This window comes from Myripristis murdjan, chromosome 8, assembly GCF_902150065.1.
Source record: "Myripristis murdjan chromosome 8, fMyrMur1.1, whole genome shotgun sequence".
Taxonomy (NCBI): Eukaryota; Metazoa; Chordata; class Actinopteri; order Holocentriformes; family Holocentridae; genus Myripristis; species Myripristis murdjan.
The window spans coordinates 15,458,644-15,476,566 of NC_043987.1; the positions used below are offsets into that span (position 1 = coordinate 15,458,644).

Genomic DNA, 17,923 nt, shown 5'->3' on the forward strand with positions numbered 1-17,923 from the left:
ACGCACACACACACACACACACCACACACACACACGCATGCACGCACGCACGCACGCACGCACACACAAACACAAATACATACAGTATGCATATGCACAAAAATGACACAGATGCAACGACAGATTGGCTCACACTAGAAACACAAAAAAACATAAAGACTCACATGTAGATACACAAATACTGTGTACACACACACACACACACACACACACACACACACACACACACACAAAGTATGTCCTGCTGAAGCCATTACAGCTCCCTGAAGGAAGCACCTGGAGATGAGGGGAGAAGGAAAGAGAGAGAGAGAGAGAGAAAGAGAAAGAGAGAGAGAAAGAGAGAGAGGGTAAGAGAGAGAGGGAGAGAGAGAGAGAGAAAGAGAGAGAGCGAGAGTGAGAGAGAGAGAGAAAGAGAGAGAGGGTAAGAGAGAGAGAGAGAGAGAGAGAGAGGCAGGTAAAAGGAGAAAGGAGGGCGATACCTCCATCAAACACACACTTGTCAGTGATCTCACCTACATCCAGATGTCAAATGCCATGTAGTTGCTACAAGCTATGCTACATCACCTTCCACCTCCCACCGACACACACACACACACACACACACACAGAGTAACATGTGCATGTTATGTGCTGCTACAGCTATTTAACCATTTCCACTCTGGCTAAGGACATTTTCATTGCCACCATGTGTTTTTACAACACTCACACTAACACTCATAAAAATACCATTAAGAGGCAGACAGCATCACCTCACTGATGACTTTAGCATAATGTACAATGCACACACACACACACACACACATACAAACATGGACAAACCCTCATCTATTCTGAACACACGTTGTTGACAGATCTGCTTTACAGCGCTCGTTGGGGAAAGGACGGGTTTTGGAAAACGTTTAGTTGCAGAGTCAGCCTTATTCAGCCAGTGGACTGCAGCAGGATGATCTCTGTCCTGTAGCTAAAGGAGCGAGTGACTGATGGCCGGAGTGGGATCAGAGCCACAAGGGACAAGAGTAGTACTGTTCAAACAGAGCCCTTTCCTGTTTTCACACCAAAGGAGAACAGGAGACTGTAGACGGAGAGAAAGGAGGACAAAGAGGAGGAGGAATTCTGTGCCACTTCACCACAAATCAGCTTTTTTATCAAAGCCCTATTTTGTGAATGACTTCCTTAGTTGCATGTAATGAACAAGGGATGACAGGGACAAAGAGATGGAAAGACAGCCAGACAGGCAGAGAGACGGGCATGGAGAGGAGACTCAGACTCATGGGACAGACGGGAGATTAGAGGACACAAACACTGAGACAGAAAAAGCTGGGAAAACATTACAGACGCAAAACAAATGAAAAAGCAGAGAACACAAACCAGGACCGCTAAGCCACTACACAAACTCTGCAGAGCTCCCCGCTCCGGCTGCAACCCCCCCAAAAAAACACCCAGTCAGCAAACAGGACAGATGAGAGAGTGGAAAATACCATAGAGGAAAAATAGAGGCAGTGCTCTGACACACACACACACACACACACATTCACACACAAAAGAAAAAGACATTATCAAAGCGAAATAGTTGATGGAAGAACCGGAAAACCAGCCTCTCTCTTTTTTTTTTTTTTCCCCAGTTCAGAAGAGGAGCTCACTACTTTGGGACGAGAGTTTCCGGAGAGTTCCTCTTACCTGAGAATTTGTCCCCCTCCATAACCAGATCACTCCCTCCAAAGCCACATGTAGCGTCTGCTCTTTCACTCTCTCCTCTCTCTCTCCCTCTCTCTCTCTTTCTCTCCCTCTCTATCTTTTTTTGGACTTCCCCTTTCTCTCGTCCCTTGCTTGCTCCCTCTCTCCCTCCCTCCCTGCCTCCCTCTATTCCTCTTCCTCCTTCCTCCTCTCTTGACTCTCCTCTTTCCTTTCAGGCTCTCTGTGCCTTTCTCTCTCTCTCTCTCTCCCTCCCTTTTGCCTGTTTGATTCCCTCAGTCTGCCTTCTTGCTAATGAATTCAGAATTACGACATCCCCATGTGCTGATCATATGTTGCATTTGTTGCGCTCTCTCTCTCTCTCTCTCTCTCTCTCTCTCTCTCTCTCTCTCTCTCTTTCTTTCCTCTGATCGGACCGTAAGACTGAAGCAGCATTGTATCTTGAAAATAGAAACCCTTAGCAGCACCATGTGACACGGGCTCCTCCAGACCAAAATAACTTGCTGGACTTGCAAAACCCTCCGTCAACTTGCTTAAAATCTCAGTAGTGTGTGTGTGTGTGTGTGTGTGTGTGTGTGTCTACTGGAGCCCCATTCATATGATACTAATGCTAATAGTAGCAGCACTGACACCAATGCTCTAATTCTAATTATTGCCAAGTTGGTGTGAATGTAAATTCTCACAGATGTTTGCCCACACTGAGTCGGATACAGTTCTGCCATCGTAAACAAGTGGAGGGACGATCGCCTGTGGAAATGATACTGAAGTGTGAGAACAATACTGGACAGAAGAGAGGAACTTTATCAAAACACACTTCCCAAAACTGTTTTCAAGGGGTTGCAATTACAGAAGAGATGCAGTGTGTGTATGTGTCTGTCTGTGTGTGTGTGTGTGTGTTATGATGGTTGGTGAAACTCCAGCTCTCGGTCTCGGCGGTGTTTGGTTAGACCTCCCTCTCCCTCTCTCTCTCTCTCTCTCTCTCTGTTCAGGAAACTCAGATGACCTCTGACATTTGGCATGTCGCTCACACTGCGCTGGGGGTCGGAGGTCACGCGGCCAGCGTCTGAGCTCCGATAGAGAGATCAAACACACCTAGACATGTCAGTCTGCTGCCTTGTGCAACACACACACACACACACACACACACACACACACACACACACATACACACACACACTCATCCAGTGGCCTCTCTTATTGCCTGTTGACCTGTATGTGCTTGTGTGTATTTGTGTGAGCACAAGTGCCTCAATACCTGTGTGCATGTGTGCGTGTGTGTGTGTGTGTGTGTACTTGTTTTCTATGTATGGATATCTCTGCAGACATTTATTCATACATTCTTTTATTATAGTCCACTGTCTGAGTTTAAAGCTGAGCCATGGGTTTTCACTTGAGTGGCGCCGACTGGCAGCGATAGTTATTTGCTCGAAAAAAATCATGTTCTGTGATGTCAGTGAAGTGCACACAGCACGTCCTTATTTTGATCTTGCTTACTGCTGTTATAGGAGCAATTAGGGTGAAATCTATGGGCTGATAAGACAGTTACATAAGTAAGTAAGTAAGTAAAGCCTTATTTATGTAGCATTTTTTAAAACATAGTTACAAAGTGCATTACATACAGAGAAAATAAAAACAAGTACATAAATAACAAATACATGATGCATAGACACACACACACACACACACACACACACACACAAAAGCACAGAGAGAGACACAAAAACAAAACAAACAAACAAAAAAAAGCCACTGGAGCACAGATATTATTTGAGTCTTGCCTAGTGGAGCTTTAAAACAATGAACTGTAAAACGCTAAATAGAATCAAGTCTTTCTATATTAGCCAGTTTTTAAAAATTAGGTTTATGACGTCCTCCTTACCTGCACACTTGTCATTTTGTTACTTGTGATGTGCAGTTTTATTCCAACATTTCACTGTCTTGTCTTCATGTGCTCATTTAAAGCACTTTGTAACGAGACTAGGTCAAAACCTAGTACGTGGCTGGACCAAACTGTAGCCAACGTGTTACTGGGATAGTCATATTCCACTGTTAGTGTGCGAATGAGTGTAACCACTGTAAACACGCCCTGAGGCTGAAATACAAGCTGTTTGTGCCAACTAATTTAGAAAGCGCAACGGCCAATGGGGAAGCTCCAACACTCGGCTGACCAATGGAGTAACAGTCGGTGAATCGGTGGCAGACATTTGTGTTTGTAGGGGCGGCTCTGCTGTTGCCATCCAGCCAAAAAGCGCTGCACAAATAAAGTTTAATATTTTTATTAACTTACTGTCTTGCTGAATCTTGTTAGATTTGTCTCGGCGTGTTTTGGATGTGGAAACTATTGAACACACCCATCCAGTCGGGACTTGGAGTCAGAGCTACAGCAGCTATCTCAGGTAGCTTATGACATATTGGCAGTGTCATAAGATATTTTCCAAAATTTAATTCAAATGAGTATTAGTGCACACACATGCACGCACGCACGCACACACAGAAATGCAGGTTTTCCTATTAGCTCACAACTAATCATTTCAGTATCAGCCCCCTGCTCTTAATGTCATCATCAAAATTTCCAAATTTCCACTAAGGTGGACAATCACATCCATTTCCTGCTGATTCAAACTCACCACAGGCAACATCAAAATGAGCACATAGCAGTGGAAAGTATTACTAACAAACTAAACTACAGCAGAGTTTGAGGGCTACATTTGCTGAGCGTATGCTGTGGTGTTGGTGCATTTGTGTGTGTAAAAAGTGAAACTTGTGAAAAAAAAAAATCGAGGTGACTGTTTCACATCACTTTCATGATGGCAGCAAAAGGAAGAATGTTCTAATTTCTTAGTCTGGAAACACTTCGGCTGCTATTTACTTGTTTATTTAGTTGTTGTTTTTTTCTTTAGTATATTTCCAAAACTTCAACAGGCAGAGAGACAAAATTGAAGGATAATAAGAAGAAATGAACAAGAAGTTTTTGAGAATTTTCAACAATTGCTGTTATAATGATCACTAAAAAAAAAACCTTAATCATTATAAACATTATTTTATCACAGTTTGATGAAATAATAAATCGTAACTAGACGGAGAGCAGTCATGCCGTACCTTCATGCAGCTCCTCACGTGCTGGCCTCAGTGAGGAGTCACAGGCTGCTCTCTGCCCTGCAGCGCGTGGCTCTGTGATTTTGCTTCAGGTTTCATAAATTGAAAAACTGTGATTGACTTGAATCAGTCTATTCTGCGCTGTGGTTTTAGTAACTAACACAACCCTCAAAGCTCTGACTGTGTGTGTGGGTGTGCTGGTGGGTGGGTGGGGGCATGGGCACATCGGTTTGGGCACAATACAGTGAAAAAAAAAAAAAAAAAGAGTGACGGGTCCTGTCCCATACAGCAGGATCTGCTGACTGCTGGATGGGAATTAACACACCGAGGCTGACAATAGGGACAGTGTTGAATAGACACACATGAGGATGTGTGTGTGTGAGTGTTTGTATGGACATATTTTATAAATAATAAAGGCTACAGGTTCTCTCTGTGTAGCTTATATCAGTTTTTGAGTGTGTGTACTCGAGCGTGCATTCTGACGTGCGTGAGTGTGTGTGCATGTGTGCTGAGGTTACAGTAAAACACCCTCCCAAACACACTGCCTGCTCGTAAATTTGCCCTGCTGGCAGATGCTTTGTGTGGGGCATCTCGTTCTGAATGCCAACACGCACGCACACACACACGCACACACACACACACACACACACACACACACACACACACACACACACACACACACACACACACACACTCAATATGCCCTGTAGGGACGGCATCAGTGTCAGGGAGGTCTGCTGACAAGCTGGGCCTCATCCTCAGCCCTAAGCGCTTCTGCTAGACCTGTGTGTGTATGTGCATATGCATGCACATGTGTTTGTGTGTGTGTGTGTGTGTGTGTGTGTATGCACTTTAGACAGTAATGCACAGTGACTCAAGAACTCAAAGATACCCTGATGCTTAGATAGATGGGCTGAGTGATGCAAAAACTGAACAAAAGAGGTTTATCTGTATCTGCACAAACACACACACACACACGCACACACACACGCACACCCACACACAGCCCGTACCACAGTGTTTTCCACCATAGTTTGTGTGTGTGTGTGTGTGTGTGTGTGTGTGTGTGTGTGGCTGACTGTTCAGTATCTGCCTGTCAGATTCCTGTGGGATGAGTACACATCCTGCAACAACATGTGGGTCCTAATGTAGTGTGTGTTTGTGTCGCTACATACAGTGTATAATCTATGTTCATGTCGGCAAGCTAGTCTTCTTGTGCATGTGTATGTGTGTGTGTGTGTATGTGTGTGTGTGTGTGTGTGTGTGTGTGTGTGCGTGTGTCTATCTGTGTCTGTGTGTATGTTTTCATAAAGTATAGGCCGTGTCTATGTAACTTCTGTGTGCAATTGTGCTACATGTGTTTCTGCAATGAGTGCACCTCTACCTGCATATATGTATGTGTGTGTGTGTGTGTGTGTGTGTGTGTGTCTTCAGCCCCCCTCCACCCTCTGCCTCCTCTCTTTGTGCTGATGCTGCAGAAGGCGCTTGCTCTTCCCACTGGGAGAAGATGCCTCAGTGGTGAGCCTCAGCCACAGTCTGAGACCGGATGCCAACATTGTGTAGTAGCCACACACACACACACACACACACACACACACACACACACACACATATACATGCACACACAAGTGAACACAGAAACCCAGGCTCATACAGTATGCACAGAGTCAAAGAAGCAAATACATGTGCATGCACACAGGCAGAGGCAGATGCATGCTGCATGCCTACACGCAGCCACACTGTCTCACACACACACACACACACACACACACACACACACACACACACACACACACACACACACACACACACACACACACACACACACGCATACACACATTCATTCACACAGGCAGGAGCATGTTCCACGCTTCTTTCTGAGTTTTTGGCCCACCCCTCCATATCTTTACCACTGTCTCTTATCAGCTGTTGGTTTGCTATCAGCTGTTATCAGGTACCTGCTCTGCCCCCGCTGTTACCAAGGTAACGCACCCTCTGCTGAAGGTCAGTAGTACTGAATTATGTAACACTGCACTGCATGTTGAGTCACTGAAGGGACATTTTGGAGATGGAAATGTAATGATAAATTTGATGACAACTAAATTTAGATGGATGAAGGACAGACAAATAGAAGAATGGATGGATATTTTGATAAATAGATGGACACGCTGAATGTGCATGCATGCAGAGATGTATTGATGTACTGTATGTACGCATGATAATTAGAGGTGCAGTCTACTTACTGGGACTGGTGATGCCTGATCCCTCTCTGTCTGTTCTCCTCAGCCGAGCACTGGCGGATCTTGCTGCATGGGAAAATTAGGAAAGAAAAACAAATCAATGAAATACCTCAATGTCAAGAGTAGTTTGTATCACAATAAACGCACATACACAACACTTGATGCCATTAATCACACATCACTGTGCATTTATTAAACTGCAATGGTGTTAATGATGCAGACCAACATATGAAATATAACTCAGGGTCTGCCTCACTGTCTGTGGGATTGTCCGGAGATTCAAAAGTTTGGGAAATAACTATTAGATGTGCTATCACACATCATTTGAGATGAATGACCTCAGTGTCCACAGATTTATTTATACTGAATGTTCTATTTATATGGAATTTATATGGAACTATTTTCTGATGAATTATGATTACAGTGGGTTAGCATGGTTGGCCTGGTGGTTAGAGAGGCTTGAAGGTCACAGGTTCACACCAGCCAGAGTATAAGTGTGTCAGCTAAATACTAAAAATGTAATTTAACATTTACAAGCTCCAAGTGGAAAATGGTTTCCTCTCAGTCTCTTCCAGGCCAAAAATACAGTTTTGTGGGGTAAAAGTCAGCCAGTGGTTCAAAGATTTCTTTTTTCGTCTGGCCATGAAGAGACTGACACTTTGCTATTAAAGGAGAGACTGAATTTTCATTTTAAAATTTGTGGTCAGTTTGTGCAGTGACGTAAAATATGTGGAAAATGTTTTCAGATGTCAGACCAAATGATTAAATCCAGTAGGTGAAGCATCACCAACGCATTAAACAATCTTGGTGTTTTTCCATTACAAGGGTGGGCTGTGTGGTTTCACATTCATTTTACAATACACCAGCCTGCCTGTTTCCAGGTCCAAACTGTTAAGGTTTTCGGCCCAGCTTATATCTGGTGCTGGCTCCATCCGGGCCGTAAGCAATGCTGTTGCAACAGAGTCAGGTACTAGTGAAGCCCAGCCTCACTAGTCCAGTATATGGAAACCTATTTGTGCCAAACTGGGCTTTACTGGACTCAGCCCATACAGCCCCTCATGGCACAGGGCTGACAGTGGAAATGAAGAATATGTGTGGCCTGACTCTAAATATTTACCTCTGCCAGTGGAGTTGGACAAGGCTTATATTTTGCCCATTCTGACTGTCTGTTCGTTTGTTAGCAGGATATCTTACAAAGTTATGAATGGATTTGCATGAAACTTGGTGGAAAGGTTGATCTTGGGACAAGGAAGAAATGATTCATTTTTCACACTGACTGGCCAAAGTGGGTGTGACGGTGGGTGCGGCTTCACATAAAAGGCATGGCGGGGGCGTGATTAAAGTTTGGTGAATATCCAACATGCGGAACTGGCATATCTTGAGAAGTGCATAGTGTTGAGTCAGGCTCAGCTTGGTGCTCCTCACTGCCCCACTCAGCTGGCACTGACCACGCTACCACAGCCCATGTGCAGTGGAAAAACCCTTCAGCAGCTAACAGAGGGAGCTTAGATGTCACTCACTAGTTGTGGAATCAGAGGAATGCTTCTTCCTGTGGGGTGACGACTGACACTCTGACACTGGTGAAATGTACTGACTAATCTCTGGTGTTTCCTGATGTGTGTGTGTGGGTGCGTGGGTGGGTGGGTGCATCTGTTGAATCACCAGTCATTAGAAGGACAGCGATGAGCTAAAGTGACTGCTGTTGTTGGTACAGACAGCAGGACCATGTGACACCAATAGCGTCTGTTATCTGAATAAGATAAGATAAGAATGAGGCGAGACTTGATTTCGCTTCAAACCAGCAGGAATAATACTCAGATCACTGTCTGCCCGGAAATGTGTTTGAAGAGCTGACTTTTAATCTTCCAGATTAGAAGTCAGTGTTAGTACAGGTGTTTGGCTCAGCCCTGGAGTTCAGTCTACCCACACTGTCCTGTGATCCGTCACAGGTGTGCTTGAAGCTAAGAGAAGATGTTGATATTTATTAGCGATGCATTTTCTACAGATGATGATGTCTGGCTTTGAGGAAGAAGATATTCAAAGATTCTTTCTTGTTGTTCCTAATGCATACATTATACACACACATTCACTCTCTCCTTTCCTCACTAACACTTCCCCCCTCTCTCTCTCTCTCTCTCTCTCTCTCTCTCTCTCTCTCCTGTGTTCTCCTGTTTCTGTCAGATGAAGTAAGTCCATCCTGTGGCTGGTGACTCAGCTGGCCCATCCTGTTTTGAAGCTCCCAGAAATACTTCCTACCGCAAATCAGAGTCCAACATGCCGTTCATGTTCTGCCACTGATGCCAAGTAACACGGAGACTTTCCCCTGTGTTTGTCACTGACTTCAATAGGGAGAGCAGCCGGCCAGAGGGGGAAAAGGGGAACGGAGTCCAAGACTGCGACTGTATATGCTACTGTATGACTGGAAGATGTGAGTAAAGCTTCTGTAATTTGTGTGTGTGTGTGTGTGTGTGTGTGTGTGTGTGCATATGTGCTGGAGCAAGAGTGAATTTGCACTCCTCTAAATTTCAGACAGATGAAAATAAACAAAAATCAGCTACATCAAAGAGCGCCAAAGGAGGAATCTGTCTCAGTGTCTATTTGTCTTTCTCTCAGTCGCTACCAACTGTGAAGAAGATGATACATGTCTCCCTCTGCCTGCCTCTCTCTCTCTCTCTCTCTCTCTCTCTCTCTCACACACACACACACACACACACACACACACACACACACACACAGAGCAAGAAAGAAACAGAGCAGCTGTGAGATGTGACAAAAACACCAGCATCCTTGTCATGTGGGCTCTATTTCTACCCTTTCACCCACTGCCAGCCACACCAGATAGACATTTTAGACCAGGTCAGTCCAGACTAGTCGAGGCCAGATTTCATTACGCTGCAATCATACTGTCTATCTCTCTTCGCTATCTCATCCATTTGACTTTCTTTGTTTGGCTTGACCCTCTTATCTGTTCTGCCTTTGGTTCGACTCACAGTGCACATAATATGAACGTATGCAAGCACCCATTCAGTCAGGTGACGGGCACTTAACCTGCTGTGCTCTTACCGACTGCTCTCCTCTGCCACTTTGTAGATACCATGTGCCTGTTTGCTCCACTACAAAGGGGATTCGGGGGAGGGAGGAGGTGCACCTCAGGTCAAAATGAATGTGAGGCGACAACAAGTCAGCTACCTCCCATAGTAGGGCCTCATGTGTAAGGCTAATGTTAGCCACTCATACTGTCGGCATAAATCTTTTACTTTATATAAATTCAGTAACAGGCGGTGTTATATTGATATTGTGCATTGCTATTAGGAAAAGCAAAGACATCCTTTTCCCCATAACTCAGCCATTAAAAAAACCCAGGCCGACGTCATCAAATCGCACCCAGATGAGCTCAAAAATATTTATTTAAACAGATCTACAGTTAATACGCTTCAACATTGCTGAGATCATGTCAAATATGTTGCTCAGACAAATAAGCGTCATGTACTTTTATTGGTAGAGCAAAAAACAAACAAAAAATGTTCGACCCGATTAGGTTTCGGCGCCGAGGTTTGCTTATGTTTTTGCAGAAACGATGATGGAAGTGCCTGGTGAGTGAACAGTGAACCGTCTCAGTTCGCTCCTGTCTCTGTCCGCTGCTGATCCACAGCCAACCCAGTAAACACTCCACTATAGCAACAGAGGCCGGGTTCTAACTTGTTTAGAGGTGGTTGTGTTGTAACACTCATTCATACTCTCTAGTTTCACTGTTACAAACAAGCAGCACATACATGCAGCTGCTTTCAGGACGGAGAATTCCTTCAATATCGTATTATACGAGTTATACTTCTGTTGCCAAGCCATTGCTATGTATGCATCAGCAATTTCTTTAAATGAATGTATGCTATCATACAGCGGCTGGAACGAGGTTTGAAGCAATATTTCATGAAGGAATGACGGTTAAAATTTTAAGCACTTATCTTATAGGAGTTGCTAAGTAGTCATGCATCAACACGGACTGTTCCTGTCATCACTTGTAATAATAAAACTCACTGGCTTTTATTGCTTGGCAGATGGGTAAGCAACTACGTGTGCTGACGTTACCAAGTGACCATATAGGATTTTCATTAGCTCCTTGTTGAACTGAGCACATCTGAAATGCAAGTGGTGGTGGCTTTTATAGGCCAGCTGACGGCGAGTTACTGCTCCTGCTGAGGTGATTAATCAGTGCAGGCACATTGGAAAACTGAGTTTCATATTTTTTCATATTTCATGATTTTCTCTCCTATTAAAGCTGCTTGTGACACTGCCAAGTACAAAATGAATTTCAAATTCCCTGGTTCCCTGCTAGGTATATTGTGTCCTTTTATATTAATTTGTTTGATTTTGCCTTTTGCTTGTTGATGTAATGGTGCTGTATTAGGCTCTACTAAATGTATGCTGGTTGTAATTTGAGCTTTTATTGGTGATTTAATTTCATTTTTCGTTGTGATCTATTCAGGTTGCTTTTGACAACTGGAAATGTGTTGGCTATTGTTTTGTTGTTGTTGTTATTTGTTTGTTTTTTGTGCTTTTGTCACCACTTTCAAAGTAAAAGTCTAAATGATTGGTTTGCCAAGATGTTTACAGCTAGTGAGAAGGAAAAAAAAGTCAGTAGTGTAACCACTTATCAAGACAATTTTACACATTATTTTTATGTAATATTGTATCATAACATATCATATCAATATTATATACATCTCTTTTTTTTGCTGGAAATCTTCCATGACACTAAGTTGATGACAGTTGCATAACATTGCACATTCATTACCACAGGTTGTATAAGTATTTTTATTTATCGTCAAATCAGCCTCTCTAGATAGCCAGCACACACCATGTAGCAAAGGTAGCTAGTTAGTAATAGCAATATCAGTAGCTTCATTTGTAAGGTATTATATCTATTACTGAATAGATCTTTGCTTTCATATGAAACTTTCATATGTACATCGCTTTGGATAAAAGCATCTGCCAAATGTGAATTGTAATTGTATTATTCAAAGCAAGTGGCTAACATTATTATAGGTTTGGTGAGTGTTTTTTTAGAGCAGCAACACAGAGGTAGATGCTGAGGCCACTAGCCTGGGACATTTGTTTTAGATTTTCCCACAGCCTCTGGCCTGCAGCCTAAGTGCATAGTAAGTTTGAAAGTCCATTTTCAAGGTGGGTCACTAGTTTGATTTGATGGTAAGTATACCACTAGTATATCCACTAGTTAAAAACACTTTAAAAGATGTTACACAAATAACCATATTTTAAATAATAAATCACTGTTGTGCATCATTGTTGAATCTAACAGAGACCCACTCATGGAAGTGTGTGTGTGTTCTGATCACTTCTGCATCTAAGGGTTAAATATTGGAAAATGAGAATCTCTTAATTCCACTTGGATGCAAAAGAGCTATTTGGTAAATTCTTTGCTGTTACATCTTACCATTATTTTGGTGAGTGTATGAATTGCTAGTCATTCAGTTTAGCAGAAGGACATTTGTCAGTGAGTCATGCAGGCCTGCGGCTCCAGGCTAGAGGGCACCTAAAGCACCCACAGCGGCAGAGTGCTATTAGTGCACAGCTCTCATGTTCAATATGGATGCAAATTTCCCTGACAGAGTCACTGACTGATGACTGATGATTCAAAAGGAGAAGGTTTCCACTCCTCTCACACCGTGTTGTTTTTACTGAACGCCTACAAGCAGTTGTTTTTGTTAGATTTGCACTGAAGGTTTGTAACGGTAAAAACTGTTTGAATCACTAGGGGTCAGACGTGACTGTTGAGGGTGTAACAGTCAAGTCAGCGCTTTTCGGGCTGAAACATTAATCTGCCAGGAGCTATGTGAAGACACAATAACACCGCCGCTCTGTTGTGTGTGTGTGTCAGTGTGTGTATCTGTGTGTCTCAGAGGTGTAAGTGTATGGAAAATGACAGAACTAATGGGAGCCAGCCAAGTCTATCAACCCTTGGAGCCAAAGAGCATGTCTGTGCCTATATACACCTCTGGCTGGGAGTAAAGCTACAACTTCAGAGAAGTGAGGTGAAGAAACACACACACACACAGCTACAACAAAGTGTCTCAGAAAGATCACACAAAATTGCAACAAATGTGGAAATATTTTTCACACATTGGTAATGAGCCTCAGACGCTACTAAACCACCATCACCGAGTTGTGTTGATAAGGTGAGATTTGCCATCGAAGCAATCTGATTCAACATTTCCAGGAGTGTGTGTGGGTTATGGTGAGGGCAAAGTACTGAGAGACATAAGGCAAATATGCATTAGTAGGTGTTTGGCTAATACTGGGTTATACTGGTGAGTGTGGATGTGTGGAAAAGTTAAACTCTGTATGAAGGAACAAAGGTCTGTGTATGTGTGTGTGTGTGTGTGTGTGTGTGTGTTTGCAAAGCCTGTGGCTGTACACGCCTGCTCAGTCTTGTCTGGGGCCTGATACATGCACACACAAAAGCACACATCCATATGTACACACACACACACACACACACACACACACACACAGACAAAATCTCCTCACACCATCATCATATTAGGGACTGTGCAAAGTGCATGGACACCTATGTATGTGCTGAGACCTTAAAGGAACACTTCACCCAAAATACCAAAAATGCCATGTTCCCATCAACATATTTTTATTTTATTTATTAGAAAAGGTTGAAAGAAACAGCAAAATTCTAAAAAATGTCCTCAGTTTTTATGCTCGTTTTTATGCTCACTTGAGTGTGAGCTGCTTTGAGCAGCTGTGGTGTCAGGGATCACCTGCCTGACAGATAACACCTCCCTTCCATCAGTAATCAATTGACTATTAATTTAACACAGAACTATCAAAGAACTACCGTAATTGTTCTAGTAATACGGACCACCAATTTGTAATACCAACTTTATCTGACTCTATGCGCCGTGCAGTGGTGTAGGATGGAGTGATTTTGGCTCTAAACAAACCTGAACTTAAACTTTTCAGGATAATTTGCATTACATAGTTTATGGAGATCTGCATCTACATTTTGGAAGGGAAACCGAGCTAAAGTAGGATATTTTCCCACTTACTCCTAAAACCATCTGTCCATTCTGATAGTTTTTGTGTTATTTGGGGAGGTTTCTAATCTGCCACACTTGTCCCTGTCATTTCCCAGTATGCCAGTATAATGGGGGTGGAGGGTTATTCACTCGTACAGCTCATTCTGCCTCCAACAAGTACAAATTGGAGGCGGATAAATATAGTTTGCCGATGTTGTACAGCATGAAATAGCTCTCAAAGAAACTCTCTGCCTCCAAGGGCTGTGGAAGATGACAAGATGTCATTGTTTTTGCAAAAAGATATTGCTGTTGGGTGTTTCACATGATCTATAAACGAATCCAGTTCCACTGAATTGGTGGGGGGACTGGAAACTTCACCAAATCACAAATCTGGATGGGTCAATTATACCAAGTGGGTGCGTACTTTTGGTAAACTGTTCCTCTAACCGATTGCCATCAATAGCAGTGCTTACTGACACCGTGTGTGTGCATGTGTGTGTGTGTCTGTATAACATGAGCAGTCAAGTACACGACCCGGCCTGGTTACACATGTCAACCGATTAGTTATTGGTCTCAGGTGACTGCAGAAGGTAAAATATGTGAACCAGAGGGCAGAGGGTGCAGCACTTTAACATACTTGAGAGGGCATGAGCATGAATGTAAACACACACACACATGCACACACGCACACACATGCACACACACACACACACACACACACACACACACACACACACACACACAGACACACACACATGTGAATGAAGGCATGCAAACACATATACACTAGAGGTGGAACATTTTAGAAAATGTATACAGTGTAGTGTGTACTCTGTGTCTTTGTCATTCGTTCTCTCACCACTTGCTGTGCACACACACAAACACACACACACACACACATACACACACACACACACACACACACAGAAACACACACACGCACACACGCAGCACTTATGATTGTTGTGTTTGCAAAGGGAGGCCGTACCGTCCATGTTTGAACAGGAGGGCAGGGAAGGAGCAGGACCTTACTCCTTCACCTTCTTTCTCTCCCTCCTCTTTTCGGCCTTTCCCAACCTCCTTCTATGCATCCATCCATCCATCCTTCTGCTCATCCATCTGTTCCATTGTGCTTTTATGGCCCTCATTACACATGTCAAGGGCATGCTGCAAACACAGCGTTTCACAACTCTGCCTGTGAAAGGGCCGGGAGCAGATGAACAGGTGGAGAAACAGAGACAGAGAGCAGGAGAGAGGAAGAAAGAAAGAAAGGAAGAAAGAAAGAGAGGGAGGGAGAATGGCCACTATGCCATTTTTCAGGATTGTTTTTACAACCCTGATAAAGGCCTTTACCTGGACACATTCTTAATCAATAAGGACCGCACAGAGCACACAGACAGACTCGTACAAAGTCCCACATAAACACACACAAGCACATGCAGCCAAGGAAATGCATCGGCCATGACCCTGAACGGCACTCCTCCCAAATGAATAGCTGTTGTGCCGGTGCCAAAGGAATGAACTGGCAACACCTTTTCCTACATCTCTGTATTTTCAGCACAAACCTATTCCTCACTCACCACGTTCATTGAAAACCAACACCGCATTGCCAAATACATGGCCACCTTTCTGCACTCTTCACACCACAAACACAAGCCCAAAATCATATCACATGAAAGATTTTTGAGCGAGGGCTAGACAGGATGCTACGGCAGTCTATAAAACAATGGCAGTGTGATAGATAAGGATCCGTCTTCCTACTTGTCAGGTAGTTAAAGCGTGCAGAGTCAGTTAAATACTTCATAGAGCCGTCTTTATGGGCTGAAACCTCCCCAGGAAACATGTAGTTATGTCTCAGGTGAACAACTGTTAGGACGGAGGGAGGGAACAAAGAAGGGGAAGGAAGAAGAGGATGGAGGGGGGGTGTGCAAGTGCATGGGTGAGAGAATGAGTGAATGAACGAGTGGTTGTATGTGCATGTGAATAAACATGAAACAGATATGGACAAACAAAAGAGAGAGAGACAGAGGGAGAGAGAGAGAGAGCTGCAGGGTCAGTTAAGGTTTGCGAGGATTTTATTACATATTTAATGCATGTCTGCAGGGATTTACAGGCAACTAAACAAACAAAGTCACTCCAATGTTAACAGTATAGTAGTATGTGCATGTATGTGTGTGTCTGCATGTGCACATATGCATGCATGCTTGGAAGCACTGGGTGGACCAACAGATGAAAAAAAAAAAAAAAAGTTCAGCTAACAGTGAACATGAATAATGTTTGTGGCCTGTTATTTGAAAAGTACAAGGCAACTTCCCTGCAGTTAAATTATTATGTTGAGGGGCCACTGAGCTTTTGAATTTACTGGTGTACACCAGTGAAAATAATAACCCTGCGAGCTTTAACTTTTGGCTACCTCTCGGCTATAAACAAAGTGAACTCTTGCATGCAGCCAGCAGCAAGGCTAGCATGTAGCAGCATGTAGCGTACTAATTCAGGGATTCTATCTCAACCACCAGGCTCATTAAGAAAAAAAAAAAAAAAAAAAAAAGATACTGATGATTAAACACTTACACAGATGGCTAGTTGTATTTTTTATAACAGGAGTGATTTGTTAATGCTAAACTGTAAGTTGCTAAAATGACTCTGGTGTGTGCGCTAGAGAGGTGAACAGCGGGTGACAAGGAAAAATTCTCGCATGGACTTTATTTCCTCTAGATAAGTACAGTAACGGTAACATCTTTTAAATATCATATTTGTAAATTTATCAGGGGGCCAAGTTTAAAGCAGCCTCAAAGTGTGAGATGCGTTAATAATTGCAACAGTTCTAATGAATGTTTGTTTTACTAAAAATCATGACCCCAAAACCAAAACACTAAACCCCATTGACAGCATGTGCATAGTATTTCCATGTCTTGTATGCCTTCATCCATGTATGTGCATGCAAGTGTGTGCGCATCTGATTTTGAGTGTGCACTTCGTCCCTCTAATATCCATGTCTCAATCTCGGTGCACCCATTATGCCATACGCTGGAGCCTCTCTGAGCCTACCATTATCTTTTTACGAGCTCTCTCCTGGCCCCAGGCCTCTAGTAGAGCCAGTCGAGCACGGGCCCCTGTATCAGTTGACACCCACAGCATTCTTGGCTGCGGATGATAAACACAGAGTGGAGTGGACACTTCAGAGGAGGCTCCGCACGGCTACGAGGGGAGGACCGCACACATCAGAGAGAGAGTTCTCATGCAGAGGAGCTCCACAGTACAGAGTATATATAGCACATTGTGTTGTAAACATTAAACTGTACAGTGCAGTGAGGTTGTCCAGCGATCACCAACCAATTACGAGCGTACCATATGGGCAAAAATATGAAGAATTAATTGTTAACAAGGTTGTTGTTAGCAAAATGGATTCAGTCTTGAAGGTGAAGAATACAGGTACATGAGGACAGGAAGTGTATACAACAGCAGGTGTGTTGTGGTAGAGTTAAAGGTACGGTATGTAATTGCAAGGAGCTTTGGTTATTCCCATCCACATCTGTGTGCAGACTCGGGAGTACGAGAGTTAGAAGAGGAAGGATTTGATCAAGCAACAGTCACAGGAAAAAAAGCAAACATGTACTTTGGGCTGTTGTAATGCTCTGCCATTACCAGCGACAAATTAGTTTGAGAATGCAGAAGCTGTGTGTTTGCATAAAACATTCAAATTAACTGAAAGCCAATTATTAAAGGCTCCAAGAAGTGAAGCAAATAGATAGATAGATAGATAGATAGATAGATAGGCACTTTATTCATCCCCTCAGGGAAATTCTCTGTATCCCATAGCAAATAATACACACAATACATATACAGTAA

The 17,923-nt window shown here is 43.3% G+C and overlaps 1 protein-coding gene across 1 annotated transcript in view; it reads right to left on the reverse strand.

Moving 5' to 3' along the window:
• LOC115363644 (neuronal-specific septin-3-like) overlaps positions 1 to 17,923 on the reverse strand; it is a 96,325-nt gene that overhangs the window by 63,873 nt on the left and 14,529 nt on the right. The window contains 1 exon segment of the mRNA XM_030057916.1: positions 7,032 to 7,094. Coding sequence (XP_029913776.1) covers positions 7,032 to 7,094 — 63 coding nt within the window.